At 44.7% G+C, this 16,464-nt stretch overlaps 1 protein-coding gene across 1 annotated transcript in view; it reads right to left on the bottom strand.

The window, feature by feature from the left end:
• Positions 1–16,464, bottom strand: part of HMMR (hyaluronan-mediated motility receptor) — a 45,253-nt gene that overhangs the window by 18,950 nt on the left and 9,839 nt on the right. The window contains exons 2-8 of the mRNA XM_015425509.1: positions 11,172–11,270; positions 9,977–10,065; positions 7,759–7,839; positions 5,709–5,897; positions 5,008–5,095; positions 3,393–3,489; positions 1,018–1,089 (exon numbers count right to left, since the gene is read on the bottom strand). Of these exons, the coding sequence (XP_015280995.1) occupies positions 1,018–1,089; positions 3,393–3,489; positions 5,008–5,095; positions 5,709–5,897; positions 7,759–7,839; positions 9,977–10,065; positions 11,172–11,270 (715 nt within the window). The remainder of the gene's footprint in view (positions 1–1,017; positions 1,090–3,392; positions 3,490–5,007; positions 5,096–5,708; positions 5,898–7,758; positions 7,840–9,976; positions 10,066–11,171; positions 11,271–16,464) is intronic.

The raw sequence follows: 16,464 nt of genomic DNA, 5'->3' as shown, positions 1-16,464 counted from the left end.
GATTTAGGAATCTCTGCTCTGCACGTTGATTATTCTGGCACTTTTGAAAATGGATACTGATTGTCTATGGATGATTTATGTGTGTTTTAATTGTATATATATGCATTTTATGTAACCCACCCTGAGTACCCTGTATCTGACATAACTTTACAGCCAGGATATAAATCAAACTAATAAATAAATATGTTTGTTCCCAAAGTGTCCAGATTGGAGAGTACCCTGTATCTGCCATAACTTTACAGCCGCCTCTAATAGCATAAAATTGTCAAAATAGAGGAGAGGAGAACCCCATTTCTGCACATTAAGCCTTTGGTCACAGTCTTTACCTTTTTTACCTTTTTTTTTTTTTTAAGACCGACAGTAGAATCTTTGGTGGAGAACATTGCCTTTTGATCACATTTTGCCTTTTGATCAGCTTTGCCCTCCCCTCCTCACACTACCAATGTTAACTTAAGACAGAACAGAGACAGCTGTCTCATACCACTTCTGTAATGCACAGATACAAATTCAAAGTCTCAAAAGTCTCAAATTCCCCCCCCCTCCATTCCAGCTCCAATAGACATTATAAATCGCAGATGGAACTCTTCTCCTTCCAGTGGTGAAATCTGAGATATCAATTAGGGTTGTAGTTCCTCCTTGAGAAATTCCTGGAGAATTGCGGGCAGTGCCTGATGAAGGAGCTCAGGAGGGATGTGATGACATAGAGGCCACCCTCTGAAGCTGCTGTTTCATCCCGGGAACTGATATTTGCAGTCTGGAGATCAGTTGTAATTCTGGAAGCTCACCAGCTCCCACCTCAAGGTTGGCAACCCTACATTCTGGGAGTTAGCAGTGTATCTATTATATATGCAAATTGTGGCTTAAAAATACACCTTTTAGATGACTACATTTAGGTTGAACAAATGCACACATGCATAATCAGGTATACCTACTCTCAAGGATATATTACTACTAACAAGAGTCTGGAAGAAAAAAGCCAGAGAAGATTTGGTCTCAAACTACAGAGACTGGACTTACCTCAGTTCTGCAACATATTCCAAAAGTTTATCTGAATCATATTTCTCTTCAGTGTGTATCTCAGTTACTATCCTAAAATAATGAGAACACAGCATTAATTACAAAAATAATGTATTAAGCTGTCCAATGCCACACTACAAGCATCCAACTGTAAAATACATGTACCCAAAGTGCCACTGAAAAAATGCACACTGTTATAATGTAATCTCTTCCTGCCACCCCAGAATACAAGAAAAAACAATTTACAAGCCTTAGTACATGTCTATCATATTGCATTAGCAGAGTAAAAAGTTGTAATTCTGTTGAAAAGACAGCTAAAGCTTTTGTTAACATTTCCCATTTTTCGTTTGTTCCAAAAACTCAGGCTTACTTTTTCTACTTAAATTACTGGGAGACAAGGGATTTTTCATGTTTGGCTGATTTTTTACTTTACCTTAAAATCATCTTTACTACTTTAGATTTGATAAATGCCACTTCTACTAAATTACCTAAAAAGTCAATAGATAACCATTCTAAGCTATTATAAGCTATGGTCCAGGTGATCAGTTTTTACCTGATATTCATTATATTTATTTATTTATTACTTTCAGTTTATATACCGCTCGAACCCCAAAGGGTCTCTGAGCGGTTTACATACGATCTAATTTCCTACCTAGGGCCACATTAACTGGGGAAGTGTTTTTGCCTACCAGCACCCAGGCAGCTCTTGTTGGCTCTTTCAAGCGAGCTTCAGGTGTTCTTTCTTGGCGGTCTACATCCTGGCGCCTTGGGACGGGTCTTGCTTCCAGCGACTTCCTCTGGCGGGCTTTTATACTGGGGCACGGCCACGCGCCAGCCACAGCTCTGGCTATGTCCTGCTGGCTCCGCCGCGCCACACTGTCAGACCCCCACACCTCCACGACTCTGCCTCCCCCCAGTCTTCGTTGCTCGACGTCACCAGGTCGCCAGGCTGCCCCGCCGATCGCTCCGCTGCTCCACCGCTTTTGCTCGCCTACTGCTCCGTTGTGCCGCCGCTGCACACCCCACGAGGGGAGGAGGGTGCCCCCTGCCACCTAGGGCAGGTACCTAATTTATCTACTCGCATTATGCTTATTGCGCTTTCGAACTGCTGGGTGGACGGGAGCTGGGACTAGGGCCGGGAGCTCACCCCAGCCGCGGTGGGTTTCGAACAGCCTTAGTGGCTGTTCAGTGTTGTTACAGCAGGCGTTTAACCGCCTGCGCCACCACTCCCTTTACATGTGATTAACCCCTTGAAGTGCATATTTCCTAACTGGAGTCAGTTAAGGCATCATTCTATAAAATGTACCAGCTTACCAACTTGGTATCATAACGTTGCACAACATCAGAGCAAGGAGGAGCACACAGACACTGGTTGGATTAATACAAGGCTCAGCTACACAGGTTACTGCCTGTATTATTGCCTTGGCAGGCAACAAAGGCAATCCAAGGGCAGTCAGTGTGTGTGTGTGTGTGTGTGTGTGTGTGTGTGTGTGTGTGTGTGGGAGGTTATCAACTTTTCTGTTTTCTCCTTGCAGAGGCTCAATTTAAAACAGATGGTATTTAAAGAACTACGGAAGAAAAGGACATCATCTCATTCCAGTTAAGCTACAGATCTTAATGCACTGATCAATGAGATTCTGGGAGAGCTGAACTTCTTTAAGTGCAATAGGAAGACAGCCTCCCACTTTACACCAAGAACATTCTCAAACTGATTATATGTTCAAAGCAGCAAGAAATGGAGCACCTAGTAACATTTAGTAATAGGATGTCTAGTAACAGATCAAAGTTCATACATACAGTGTAGGAAAGCTTGGACCTGTTCATTCTGTTTGAAGCTTTGCAGCAGGGGCGAGCTGGGCAGTAAAAAGCATCCTGAAAAGAGTGTCACCCCCTAATGAATGGGAGGGGGTGGTAGAAGCAAAAGGTGGCTCTTCCGTTACTGTGAGCTGGCTTACTTGTTCTGGCCCAGGGCACATGCAGCCAGTTTGCTTGCAACTGTTCAGTCTGCTTGGGACCACCCCTCACTTGCAGTTGAGGTGGCAGCCCTCCCAGGCCATCAGGCTTTAATGGCCAATCCACCCCGAATAGTCAGGAAATGGTAGCTAATATTCTTTTTTCTTCTTTTTCTTCTGACTTACCATAATATATATTACTACTGCACCAAGACACACATGTACCCGTGTCTGTACTCTATAGTCATTTCAAGTAACATAGGAATGTCTATAGTCATTTCAAGTAACATAGGAATGACAGCCTATCATTCAGCAAAACAGATGCCTACACTGCCTGTTTGAGATCTCATAAGCTGCTGTGCACCTTTATTATTGTCAAATAAATGGCAATATTAACGTTTGACATTTCAAGCATTAACTTACAGCTGTTCTTCCAGTTGTGGTACTTTTTCATTTGAATGCACTAAGGTTCTTTGGTCAGTCCGCAGTTTCATTTTCATATCTTCTTGCTTAGAGAAAACTGCCTAAGAACCCAGATAAAAGACATTATAGCACATTCAGGCACCAGTCACACATCAGAGAGAAGGTTTTTATTGTATTTAGCCATAGGCCATTACAAACCACAAACAGAGAAGAACGCAATAAAACATAGAAAATTGTATAAAATAAGATACAGTCTAAAACATTTTAAATCCATAAAACTGAGGTTATGAACAGTTAATTAATTCACAACATACCCACTAAAATCAGTATTAGCTAGGCCCCAGTCACACGGAGCATTTGCCATGCTGAAGGCACGATTCTCACGCAGAGTTTTCTGGCGCGATCACACCGGAATATCTGGGAGGTGTAGTGCTCCCGTGGCTAACCCGTGGCTTCTCGCTGAAGATGCGGAGGAAAAAAAACTACCACATACGAGGTACTAGTTTCCAGAAAACGCGGGGCAAGGGCGGGCGTCTGATCGTGTTTCTGCGTGAATCCCGTGGCATCCGGCACTCGTCCAAGTCCCGTCGCAAACCAGATGTTTTTTTGTAAGTCTCCACAGGATGCACACAAATATGCGCAAACTTCGGCGAGAAAAAAAAATCCCGTTTGCCACGGAAGCGATGCCTAGCGATTGCCAGTGTGATCGTGCCGCGCCGCTTCTTTGCCGCATTGCAGGATAGCCATGTGATCAGCACCTAACGGCCTAACCACGGGACCTCGATGGGACATGTGATTGGGCTGCCGCGCGTTACTTTGCTCCGGGGCTAACAGCCACGCTTCCCCCCCCGCATTTTCCGGCCCGTGTGACCGGGACCTCAGACTACCAATTCTTTCTTTTACCCAACTTAAGGACGAATCCTAAGCATGTCTGTTCAGAAGTAAGTCTCATTTTATTCAAAGTGGCTTACTTGTACGACGTATTGTCATGATTACAGCCTTAGTTTTGCCAGTAAGATGTCTAGCAATAAGGAAGTCAGAGGTTCCACCACATCCTCCACTACTTGAACTACTGAAGTTCAAATTGATATATTAGTCATTTCAAACTCTGCCTCATTGATACATTGAAGAAAGCTGACAGGAAAACAGCTAATTCATTTGAAATGAGGTATTGGAGATGAATTTTACGAATACCATGGACCATAAAAAAAAGACAAATACATAGCTTCTAGGTCAAATTAAGCCTGAACTCTCCCTAGAAGCTACAATGACTACACTGAGACTATTGTATTTTGGTCACATTATGAGAAGACAAATGTCACTGGAAAAGTTGAAAGCAGCAGGAAAAGAGGAAAACCTAACATGAGATGGATTGATTCAATAAAGGAAGCCACAACCCTCATTTTGCAAAACCTGACCAAGGTTGTTAATGATTGAAGGTTTTAGAGATAATTAATTCATAGGGTCGCAAGCATACACTCATTGATACACACTGTGTGTGTGTGTTGAAGGGGCAATTTCTAAGATATCCAAGACTCAAAGTATCTACCAAGCAGCTTAAAATGCAGGCTATTTAAACTATGGCAGACAACTGTTCCAATCACAGTACTGTAACTGACCTTTTTCGTGTGCATCCGATTCCCGAGCTTCATTAACTCTGCACACAAATTGTTCATTTTCTTCAGTGTCCCATCTTCAGAGAACTTACATTTGGGGGTGGAAAGAAAGATGAAATTATATTCACATTTATATATCCCCAAGAACTTCAAAAACCATACAGGTGGGCACAGTATTTTAAAAGCCACAGGACATGACCTTGACATATGATGGACTTCACTTAGAGATATTTTAGCACATGGTTCACTTTTCAGGGAGACCAGTGAGGCTTAGAAGTGTACTGTAGGCACAAGCAGATGACAGCTCAGACTAGTGCCTGAACAAAGGGAAGCTTCTGGGTATATAAAAGTCTCACTTGAAACACTGCTACAGGTAAGCAGATATCATCCTTGAGCGTATATTTGTCTGAAATTAGGAAATAGTTATGCCATATTGTGCCTGCCTGTGCACTGTAATCCCCTCCCCCCAAAAAATCCAGACCAATATTTCAGCATAAGAGACAGTAACATCCAATAATTAAAAATCCTCAATCAGGAGTGGAGCATGAAAAAGAGAGTAAGAAATGCAGCTAGCTTTTATCGTCAAAGTTAAAATAGCACCAGGTTTGTGCGTGCTATTTCTCTCAGCCAAGTCATGTACAGTCAGACATACTTTCATGCCTTCCTTAAAAAAAACAGGCCGAACCATAGTTATGTGTACCTTTGTTTTTAACAATTCATTGGTCCTGGTCAACTCCAGAAGCTGCTTTTCCATAGAAGCAACAGTTGCTATGAAAGAGGTTTTCTCCCTAATGGCAGCAGACAGCTTTGATTCCAATTTTGCAACTTCTTCCTCCAGAGTTTGTATTTTTTTATCCTGCTGTCCAGATTCTCCAACAAGTGCACGGATCTATATTAACATGCAAGCAATTGTGATATCAGTATTACAGAAGGAAAGTTCCACTAGTCATTCTGTTAGGACCTAACTGTGCGTCAGTGTTTGCTCCTACCATAAATAACAAAAGCAGATGAATTCCATTTCTCAGTTCTTATTTAGTTATATTTATTTATTTATATCTTCGATTTCTACCCCGCTCCAACCCCGAAGGGTCTCTGAGCGGCTTACAAGTTCCGAATTTATCCCTAGCTAAGGCCACATGTCTACGGGGTTGGGGCTGCCTACCGGCACCCAGGTGGCAGGGCTTGCTGTTTTTTCTTGGTTGTTCTCCCCGGGCGGTCTTTCGGGTGTCAGTGCTCGGTTCCTGGTGTGGTCGTCCGGTCCGGCGGCTTCTTCTTTCTTTCTTTCGGTGGGCCCATCTGGTATGTGGGTCGTATCGACTTACAGCCCAGCTAACGTCCGTATGGCTCCACTGCGCTTGCGTCATGTCACCACGTCCTTCTGTGGCTCCGCCTCTGTCTCCACCTCCATCGCTCCGCTTGCCTTCGCTCCGCCACTCCATCGCCACCGTTTCCACCATCACCGCCGCCACTGCTGTCGCTTCTACTGCTCCTGCCACACACACCCGTACGGGGAGGGTGCCCCCTGCCACCTAAGGGCAGGTACCCATTCATCTACTCAGCTATTCATTTAGCTGCGAATAGCAGTAATCACTAAAAGTCCTCATGTCCAAAGATACAATCCTATTCTATTGAGCAGAGTGAAGCTGCAAAGTGAAGTAGAACTTATGACAGAGATCTGAATGAGAGCCAGATGACCTAACTGCTATTTTTATTTTAAGACTCCCATGTAAATACAGGGTAGATTCCTCTTACATTGAGAAATTCTTGGTTCAAAAGTCCATTTTGCTTTTTAGTTACCAAACTTCATTACAAAAAACTAAGTAGAGAGTGGGAAGGCAACTCACATAAAGCCTGTTGTGTATAGATAACTGTATGTGTCTTATGTCACTTAAGCAGCATCATGAATAACTCAGAGTAGCCCAGGCTCATCGTTTTGGAAGCTTAGCAGGGCTGGCCACAGCTAGTACTTGGATGGGACACCATGGAGGAAGACTGGGGCTGCTATGCAGAGGAAGGCAAGGGCAAACCACCCCTACTCATTTTTTGCCTTGAAAACCCCATAAGGGGCAACCGTAAGTCTGTTGCAAGTTGAAGGGATTCAATCATCTAATTTATGTCAGTTAAACCAGAAAAAAAGCTCATGACTGAGACATCCTTCAGAGGAAGAACAGTCACAGTATCCAAAAATCTGTCCTTTAGTACCTTAGTACTACACATAAAGTAGTGTAGTAGCCTCCAACAAAAGGCATGATAGCTGGCTTCATGTAAGCCCTGACCTGTCACTGAAGAATTTTAATATAACTAATCATTTTGGATGTCCCACTGGACATTTAAAGGTTCCCTTGCTCGAAAGCCAGTCGAATCCGACTCTAGGGTTGCGGTGCTCATCTCCGTTTCAAAGCTGAAGAGCCAGCGCTGTCCGAAGACATTTCCGTGGTCATGTGGCCAGCGTGACTAAGCACCAAGGCGCATGGAACGCTGTTACCTTCCCACTGAAGTGGTACCTATTTATCTACTTGAAATTTCTTGCTTTCGAACTGCTAGGTTGGCAGGAGCTGGAACTAGAGACGGGAGCTCACTCCGACTTGTGGCACACTCGGGTCTCGAACTGCTGAACTAACCGACCTTCCACAGCCTGCAGTTCAGCGTCTTAACCATTTAAGCCACCGCAGCTCCTCCCACTGGACATACTGCTAAGCTAACTGCAATCCACTTTAAGTAAGCAATTTAGAAAGATGCAGTGCTCATACCTCTTTTTCCAGTTCCTTCTGTTTTCTCAAATTTTTCAAGAGGGCCAAATCCTTTTCTGGCTTCACCCCTGAGCTGGTTGCCTTTATATTAAGAGAGGCACAGAAAGCATTTGCAATTTGCTTTATATACTTTTGCAAAGCTAATATTTAGCTTATATAAAGCTTATATATAGTGCTAATATAAAGCTTATATTTAGTTTTATCATAAAGAGATTGTACAAATGCTCATACCTTTTAAACACCCTCCCACATTTCCTCTGTTATATTTGATAGAAGGATATTGTCTGTACAAGGCTGGAACTTACAGAAATTGTACTATTTGATCAAGGGACCAACCCAATTCATTAAAACAAATGGTATAAATTATACTTGGAATTCTTGTTTCCCTTCTTCTGAGAACAGTTCTCTAACATTTAGCATCCTTTAGAAGACTAAATGGAATGTTTGGTTGAGCATATTTCCATGGATGGGGGAAATCAAGAGTTTTACAGATTAATATTCAGTGGCATTAAGACCAATGTGCATTTTGATGACAGTCTGACTAGTGGGGGTGATTTCCCCAATTGTGGCCTCATTACCACTGTGAATGCCACTGGGCATGCAGCTGAAACAGTGCCCAACATAGGCAATTCTACATTATTTCCTCCCAATTCCCTCATTCCCCCGTGCCCAATACTGCTGGAGGACATTTTGGTGGCTTTAAAAAAATCAATAGTAGGTATCTCATTGAAGTGTTATAGCAATGCATCTACTATTACTGTGTTGGGGGGATGAATAGTGGGTGCCATGCAATTAGACTGGGAGAGAAAACAGCAACAGATGCAGGCAGGGAAGTTTGGAAATCCAGACCTTCCCCCTTGCTTTGTAGAGAAACCCATTTTGACACCAATATTTGCAGAAACCAATCTAAATTCTGGAAATATCAGAGCAAGTCCTGGGAAACCATTGAAGGAGACAGGAAGAACAAAGATGGAGAATGACATAACGTTGATATTCCAACAAAAAACAAAACAAAACAAAAAACACTCCCATTTGAAAGCTAGGGTGGAGCAAACCCACCTTTTGAAAGCAGTCCCAGGGTTGTATTTGGACAAATGTCATGTTTTGTGAAAATTCACTAAACAAGTTGAAAATTTTAAGATCATTTGAGGGGTTTCTTAAACCTCACTAACAATTGCAACTCAATTAAACTGTACTCAAGTTGGTCTTCCCAGCTTCACTTGTAAACTTGGATAGTATTTGTGACATCCTCCTTATTGGGGAGGACTAGTTTCACTTTAAAAGTGTTCTTTATTTTCTTTTACTGGGTATATACGGCTGCCACCAGGAAATTTTAAGGATTTCCAAACCTTTATGCTTTTACTTTTACTCTTACTGGTTAGGTAGACCGAGTTCAAGGCTTACGAGGAACTACATGGTCCTGGGAAGCATTTCTTTCAGAGCTGGTATACTTGAATGAAAGAGGATTTAAAATAAAGCATGAATAAGAGGGTAGTACAATGTAACTAGTAATGTGTAAATACTGAACAATTTCTTTGGTATCCCACACAATCTTCTCTCTCTCTCTGACAGGGATCTTTGCATGTAACTTTGTAACACTTGTTTATCTCAATGCCATATACGTTTACTGTTCCACTCCAGTCTGTAATGACACACAGACTTTCCTATAACTTTTCTTCACTTAAACTTTACTTTTCCTATACATTCAGCTTTTAGATTTCTCTCTCTGTCTCACTGAACAACCGCTGCTGTCAGTTTATAACTGCTTCCACACAGAACTGCTTGTCTAACTAACTAACTGAACATCAACTGTCAACATCTAACTGAAACTACTGACTCCCATACTCATCCAACCAGATTCACTTCCAAAGCTCCTCCCCATCTCTGTCAACCACCAATCATACCACACTTGCCTCTTTCAACCACTCTAGTCTATCCACCACAGCCATGCAGCCAAACTTTTAAAGAGACATACACACAGAGAAACAAGGAATCGTTACAGTATTCAGTGTTATTCTGCCATAAAAAGCCATTTCTAGGGAGAACTAGATCTCTGTTCCAGTCTTTGCTAGCTTGATATTTGGTTATTAAATATGTCATTTTATATTTGTGTGCATTTTAAATACTCTAGTATGAACCTTGAGCCAGATATCTGAAAAGGCGGGATATAAATATAAACAATAAATAAAATAAATAAATATTCAAGTAATTATCTTACCTTTGAATCAAGAGACTGCATTTTTCTTGCAGATGCTGGAGAAGGTGGAGGTTTCATATTACTGGGATTCTGCCAAGATCCTGTGTCTCCTGTTAAGAAAATCAAGATTTCTCTGAAATGAGTTTTATAGATTAGGATTCACTGACTTGCAGTTGCAGTACAAAGTTTATGCACTGTGTAAATTTGAAAAAATGATTTTAAAAAAGCCTCAGTCTTCTATAGGTGGATGCAATCCAACTTGTGACAAAAGTGCATAAGCTGCATGGCAGTGAGTACATTAGATGTCACAGTCTGCTTTAATTATTTCAAGCAGGCTAAGAGTATTGCCACTGACTTTTTTTTCCTTCTAAAGGAAATATGTCAGAGCATACTGGAAGACTGTGGCACAGTTTACACTTCATTCTGGAGGATTGCTAAATATTTCTATTTCCGTTTTTAATTATGATAAACTTAATCTTTACTGAGACATTAATCTTCTAACATTGTTTCTTGTTCTCTGTAGACAGATAACACAAGGAACATTGTTCCTCACCAACAGGCCAGCCAACTTTCAATTGCAGAGAGATGTATTATCCAGATATTATGAGAAGTAAATTGGAATAACCACTTGTCAGTAAATATTGCTTCAGACAGTTATCCCATGCAACATCTCCCTGCTGATCTTTATGACACGTCTCCCCCTCCACAAAAATCAGAATGTGGTACAGCCAAGCAGGATGTATGCATTAAAAAGCAAAAGTGTTTAATAATAGAAGCTTGATGATTAGACATGGTGAAGGCACAACTGAACAAATGTTAGCAACGAACAGAATTAGCACTGCACTGAATGTCAGTACAAGCCTCACTGACAGACTGAACGCAATTAGTTGGCACTGAAGAAAGATGCAGCTTGCTTCTAAGTAAATGGTCAGTACAAGCCTCACTGACAGACTGAACACAATTAGTTGGCACTGAAGAAAGATGCAGTTTGCTTCTACATAGGACTCCAGCTTGAGTAAGGCTAAGACTTCACAATTCATAGATAAACAATATGCATTGTACCTGGTCAAGAACATAATGAAAGACAAAAAACAATGTTTTGCATGCACAAATCACAAGCCCACCGATAACATTTAAGGGAACAGAACAAGCAGGCAAGCAGCTTCCAATTCAGCAGTGCTCAGCGCCATTGGTATTTCATTTTTGGACGACTTACCCATCTGCTTTGTAAACCGTTGAGACTTATCAAAAGACACAGGTCCTTTTGATGTGTCTGAAGATTTGACATCGTAAGAGCCTGGCGCTGGGGCACGACCTGAGGTGGGGTGTGTGGAAAGTGAGCATTCACCAGAATAAGAGCCTTAATTACAAGTATCTCAACCTTACATTTATGGATAAGATACAATTAAATAAAATATTGATGTCCCCTACATTGCTTCCTTAATCTATTTTTGAAAGCTTTTATTTATTTAAAACATTTATACCCTACTTTTCTGCTTGGTTACAGGACACAAAGCAGCCTACACATTCTGATATCATAAAGGATCAGACAACAATCCAAGTACAGCAAGACGGGAACATATTGTTTTCTATTTTTACAATAAACTCCAGGTAGCAGAGAAGAAACTCAACTTTTTTCCCAGTCCATTAAGGACTGCTTAGACTAATATAGCTATAAAAATGTTCTTTACATAGAAAATGGCAAAGTGAAAGCAAGCTGAATTACCCAGGCAATTAGTTTGGCACATCTGAGTGCAAATGGATTTCAGCAAAGCTTCAGTAGTATTAAGTATGATGCTGGCTAGGCAACATAATTTCCCCATCCAACTTTGCATCTTAAGTAGTACCCCCTGCTCCATCTTTCCACCCATAAGTAGAAATGTGAAGTAGGGGGACTAAAAAATTGGGGGGAAGTTGGGTCCCCCCATTTTTCTCTGAAGCTTCCCCCCCCCCAGATGTTTCCAACATAAAAAGTTGGAAAATTTGGGGTGTATGGGGGGGACACCTCCTATGAAATATTGTCTCTCTTAGAGTGAGTGAAATGTTTTTAACTATGAGATGGGCACACTGTAGACAAAAGGTGCATTTCTATACCAAATCTTCATTAGGTATCATGCAGGGCATTCATTGATTCTCAACTGCTGCATGGCTTCTGTTGTCATTTTGACTAGACTCTTTCCTTGGGGGTTGACCTTTTCACCATTCTCTCAAACCACTGTGTCATGACTAGGGGTGTCAATGACACAAATCTCCTAACAAGTTTTCAGGGGGCTGGGGGGAGGGGGTTTGAGGTAGAGGCACCAAATGTGGTCTGTAGCTGCTGGAGCCTCTCCTCAAAAGACCCCCAAAGTTTTGAAAAGATTGGACCAGGGGGTCCAATTCCAAGGGCATCCCAAGAGGGTGCCCCCAATTCTCCATTATTTCCTATGGGGATGGGGAAAAGGCAGGCAACAGACAGTGTCTCCCCAAGAATCTCTCTGTAAGAAAGTAAGTAAGGTGTGGTGGTGGTGTGAGGGGGCATGTTTGCCATGCCAGCAACAGAACCTCTGCAGTGTGCCCCCCAGAACCAGTGCCACTGTGCCAGTCAGTGCCCAAACTCAACTGGACTCAGTTCAAATAAGAGAATCTCTGCAGCATAAACTGTGGGGGCATGGTTGCCAGGCCAGCAGCAGCAGAACTAGTGCAATGTGGCCCCCAGAACCTGTGCCACTGTGCCAGTCAGTACCCTAAGCCAACAGAACTCATGTCAAATCAGAGGATCTCTGCAACATAAACTGAGGGAGCATGTGTGACGACCTCCTATTAGGGAGGACTGTATTTCTCTTTAAATGTGCTCTTTCTGTAAAACTGGGTAGATTCGGCTGCCACCAGGAATTTAAGGATTTCCAAACCTTCTGTTTCTCTTATTGGTAAGGTAACACAGGCTCAAGGCTTTTCAGGGATCTATTGTGGTCCAGAGGAAGAATAACTGTCATTATTCCAACTGTCATTCTCCAATCTCTCACTGACACACCCACACAGATCCACACAGAATAACTCCTCCCACACTCTGCTATCCACCAATCATGGCACACTAGTTACTATCAAACATTTAAAGGGACACACACTCTCTCAAACAAGGAATTGTCACAGCATGTTTGCCAGCCAGACCAGCAGCAGAACCTGTGCAATGTGCCCCCCCAGAACCAGTGCCACTGTGCCAGTCAGTGCCGAAACCCAACTGGACTCAGGTCAGATCAGAGGATCTCTGCAACATAAACTGAGGGAGCATGTTTGCCAGGCCAGCAGCAGCAGAACCAGTGCAATTTAGCCCCCAGAACCTGTGCCACTGTGCCAGTCAGTGCCCTAACCCAACAGAACTCAGGTCAAATCGGAGAATCTCTGCAGCATAAACTGAGGGAGCATGTTTGCCAGGCCAGCAGCAGCAGAACCAGTGCAATTTAGCCCCCAGAACCTGTGCCACTGTGCCAGTCAGTGCCCTAACCCAACAGAACTCAGGTCAAATCGGAGAATCTCTGCAGCATAAACTGAGGGAGCATGTTTGCCAGCCAGGCCAGCAGCAGAACCTGTGCAATGTGCCCCCCAGAACCTGTGCCAGTCAGTGCCAAACCCATCAGAGGTAAAGGTTTCACTTGCTCAAAAGCCAGTCTAATCCGATTCTAGGGATGTGGTGCTCATCTCCGTTTCCAAGCCAAAAAGCCAGCGCTATCCGAAGACGTTTCCGAGGTCATGTGGCTGGCATGACTAGATGCCGAGGTGCACAAAACGCTGTCAACTTCCCATCAAAGTGGTACCTATTTATCTACTTGCAATTTCTTGCTTTTGAACTGCTACATTGGCAGGAGAAACCCAACAGAACTCAAGTCAAATAGGAGAATCTCTGCAGCATAACCTGAGGGGGCAGAACCTGTGCAAGTTAGTAATCACCACAACAAGAAACCCTACCCACTAATGCCTCAGAAAGTGAGAGGGAGGAGGTAGTATCTATCTGTCCACTGATCCTCCTCTCTCGCAGCAGTACACCAACACCAGCCATCATTGCCTGCCGCAGTGGAGGAGGCTTAGCCTAGGCGTGGCAGCTGCCCATCACAGGCTCCCTCCCTTTTCCACCTCACCCTGGCAAACGAAAATTATTTTTCAATAAACAACATGCATTTACATTCAATATTAATGGAGCTCCTGTGGGTTCTGCTGGCTTCTGGCTGCTTGGGATCTACCCTACCCTACCTCGTTCAAATGGAGAACAATTTTTGTGATGCTGTTTCAATTTCAGCATGCAATTTTGTTTTGGGGTGGCTGGTAGTGTAACTCAGGTGCATACATGTACCACCCTCAACATCACCCTGCTCTGCACGGCTACCAGGATTCTGTGGAGGTATTTCTGCTGCAAGTGGGATGGATGGAAGTGGGGAGATAGGTGGGGCATTTCTGTGCCAATCAAAATGGTAATGGCCTTGGCTGCTACTTCTCCCTAGCCTCCCTACCGTTGTAACCAAACTTCCCAGCACAGACTGAGGGGATTGCAGGCACAAGTATGTGTGTTCACTTCAATCACCACAAAGTCTAGGACCGGGAAACCGAAAAGTGGCAAGTTGACCTTCAGGAAGACCAACTGCTCAACTGACAAGGGGAGCAGGCGTGAGTGATGCAAGCAGACAATGTCGCCCGCATGGGAAAAAACGTGCTCACTCTGCACGCTCATCGGAGGGCATGAGAGGAGCTTCAGGGCCACAACAGAGAGGTCCAGCCAGACCGCCTCCTTCATGGCCCAGTAGCTCAGTGGACAGGTTGTCTGCGACTCGTAGGGCTCCGCAAGGTACTCCCTCACCATCGCAGCCACTGTGTCCTCTCTTGTGCGCCTGCCACTCCCAGGAGAGGGACCAAAGATCCCCCCAATGACTGCCATCTCAACAGTCATCACGACAGGAGCTGTGGGGGGGGGGGGCCAGGCCCAGCCGGCGGGGGCTGTGGGGGGGGGGGGCACTGCCTAGCAGGGGAGATGGGGGATGAACAGCAGTGGAGCTGCTGGCACCCCCCTCTCCCTCAGCTTGAGGCAACGTGACCCTCTTGGCCCACATGCGTTCAACTCGCCGGGAGAGCTCATCTCGCCACTGAGTGAACTTGTTGGCCCACTCAGCAATCCTGCCCTTGATGCACGGGTCACACATGGTCGCCATCATGTAGACCTTCTGCCAGAGGACAGACTGAAAGCATTCCTCGAGTCCACTTTGCAGCCTTCTCACCAGCATGCACACCGCTGGAACCATGTCTGCACGCCCTGCAGATGGCTCCAGAAATGAGGCCAAGTTCTCATGGACCATGTGGACCATGGGAACAACCAGAGCCAGACTTGCCATGTCAGACGAGAGCATTTCTGTGTAGCTCTTAAAGGGCCTAAGAACTATCACAGTCTGAGAGATGGTCAACCAGTCCTCCCGGATGAGCCGGCTCTCTTCCCGAATGACCCCGCTCTCAGAGATCAGGGCAGTCAGGGTGCTCTCCTGCTCCACCAAGCACTCAAGCATGACACAGGTGGAGTTACAGTGAGTAGTGATGTCGCCCAACAGGTGGTGCTCTGGCATGCCTGTCAGCACTTGCTTCTCGCACAGCAGATAGATGTCCTTCGTACAGCGAGAGAAGTGACTCACACTGTACCGGCATTTCTGGAGGAGATGCCGGAAGTCACAAGTCGCAGCGTCCGGATTGGGATTCTCTGCAGAACCCAACCCCATAGCATCCTTGACCAAGAGGTGAAGGTAGGCCGCACAGTAAATGCACATCAGGCCCAGTCGCTTTGTCGCTGCCCTAATGTTCAAGCCACCATCGGTCACCATGAAGCCCCTGGTGATGCCCCTGCCTACCCACCCCGCTGTCTGTCGATGGTGGCCTTGATGTTGTCTGCCGTGTGCAACCCATCGAGTTTCTCAATGTGGAGCAGAGCCTGGCAGTAGCCGGCCCAGCGGCCCTGACCCCGCCTGATACTAGTTCCCTCTCCCCCACCCAAAACGTCACTTGGTTGCCACCAGTGCGCAGTCAAAGAAAGGTACAAATTGGATGTCGGACATGAAGTGCACACATCTCCCACGAGCGCAGGACAGCTGTGCTTTCATGTGGTCCCTGGCAGCCCTGTACAATGAGGGCATCACGGTCCTGCTCAGTGTGGTGCAAGCAGCGGGCGTGTACCAGGGATAGGCATCCTGGAGCAGCCTGTGGAAACCAATGTCTTCCATCATGGAGAAGGGACGCCTGTCTAGAGCAAGCATCTCAGCAATGAGGTGAGTGACCCTCTTGCTAGCCTGCTGCTTCCCCCCTTAGGCACTTTAATTCCAACGTCGCCAAACATCTCCGTCAGAGATGCTTGGTATCCCCGTCCCATCCCTACTGTGGAACGTGCAGAGAGAGCGCTGGAGGTGGTCACAGGATGACTCACCTCCTGGCTGGCTGGCCATGGCTGCTTGGGCACCCCAGCAGCAGCAGCCTCTTAGTCCATGGAGTGAGCTCTGAAAGAG

The sequence above is a fragment of the Gekko japonicus genome, unplaced genomic scaffold, assembly GCF_001447785.1.
Source record: "Gekko japonicus isolate JY-2015 unplaced genomic scaffold, Gekko_japonicus_V1.1 scaffold571, whole genome shotgun sequence".
NCBI lineage: Eukaryota > Metazoa > Chordata > Lepidosauria > Squamata > Gekkonidae > Gekko > Gekko japonicus.
Note: the sequence above shows the minus strand (reverse complement) of the source record. Positions and strands in the feature narration are given on the sequence as shown.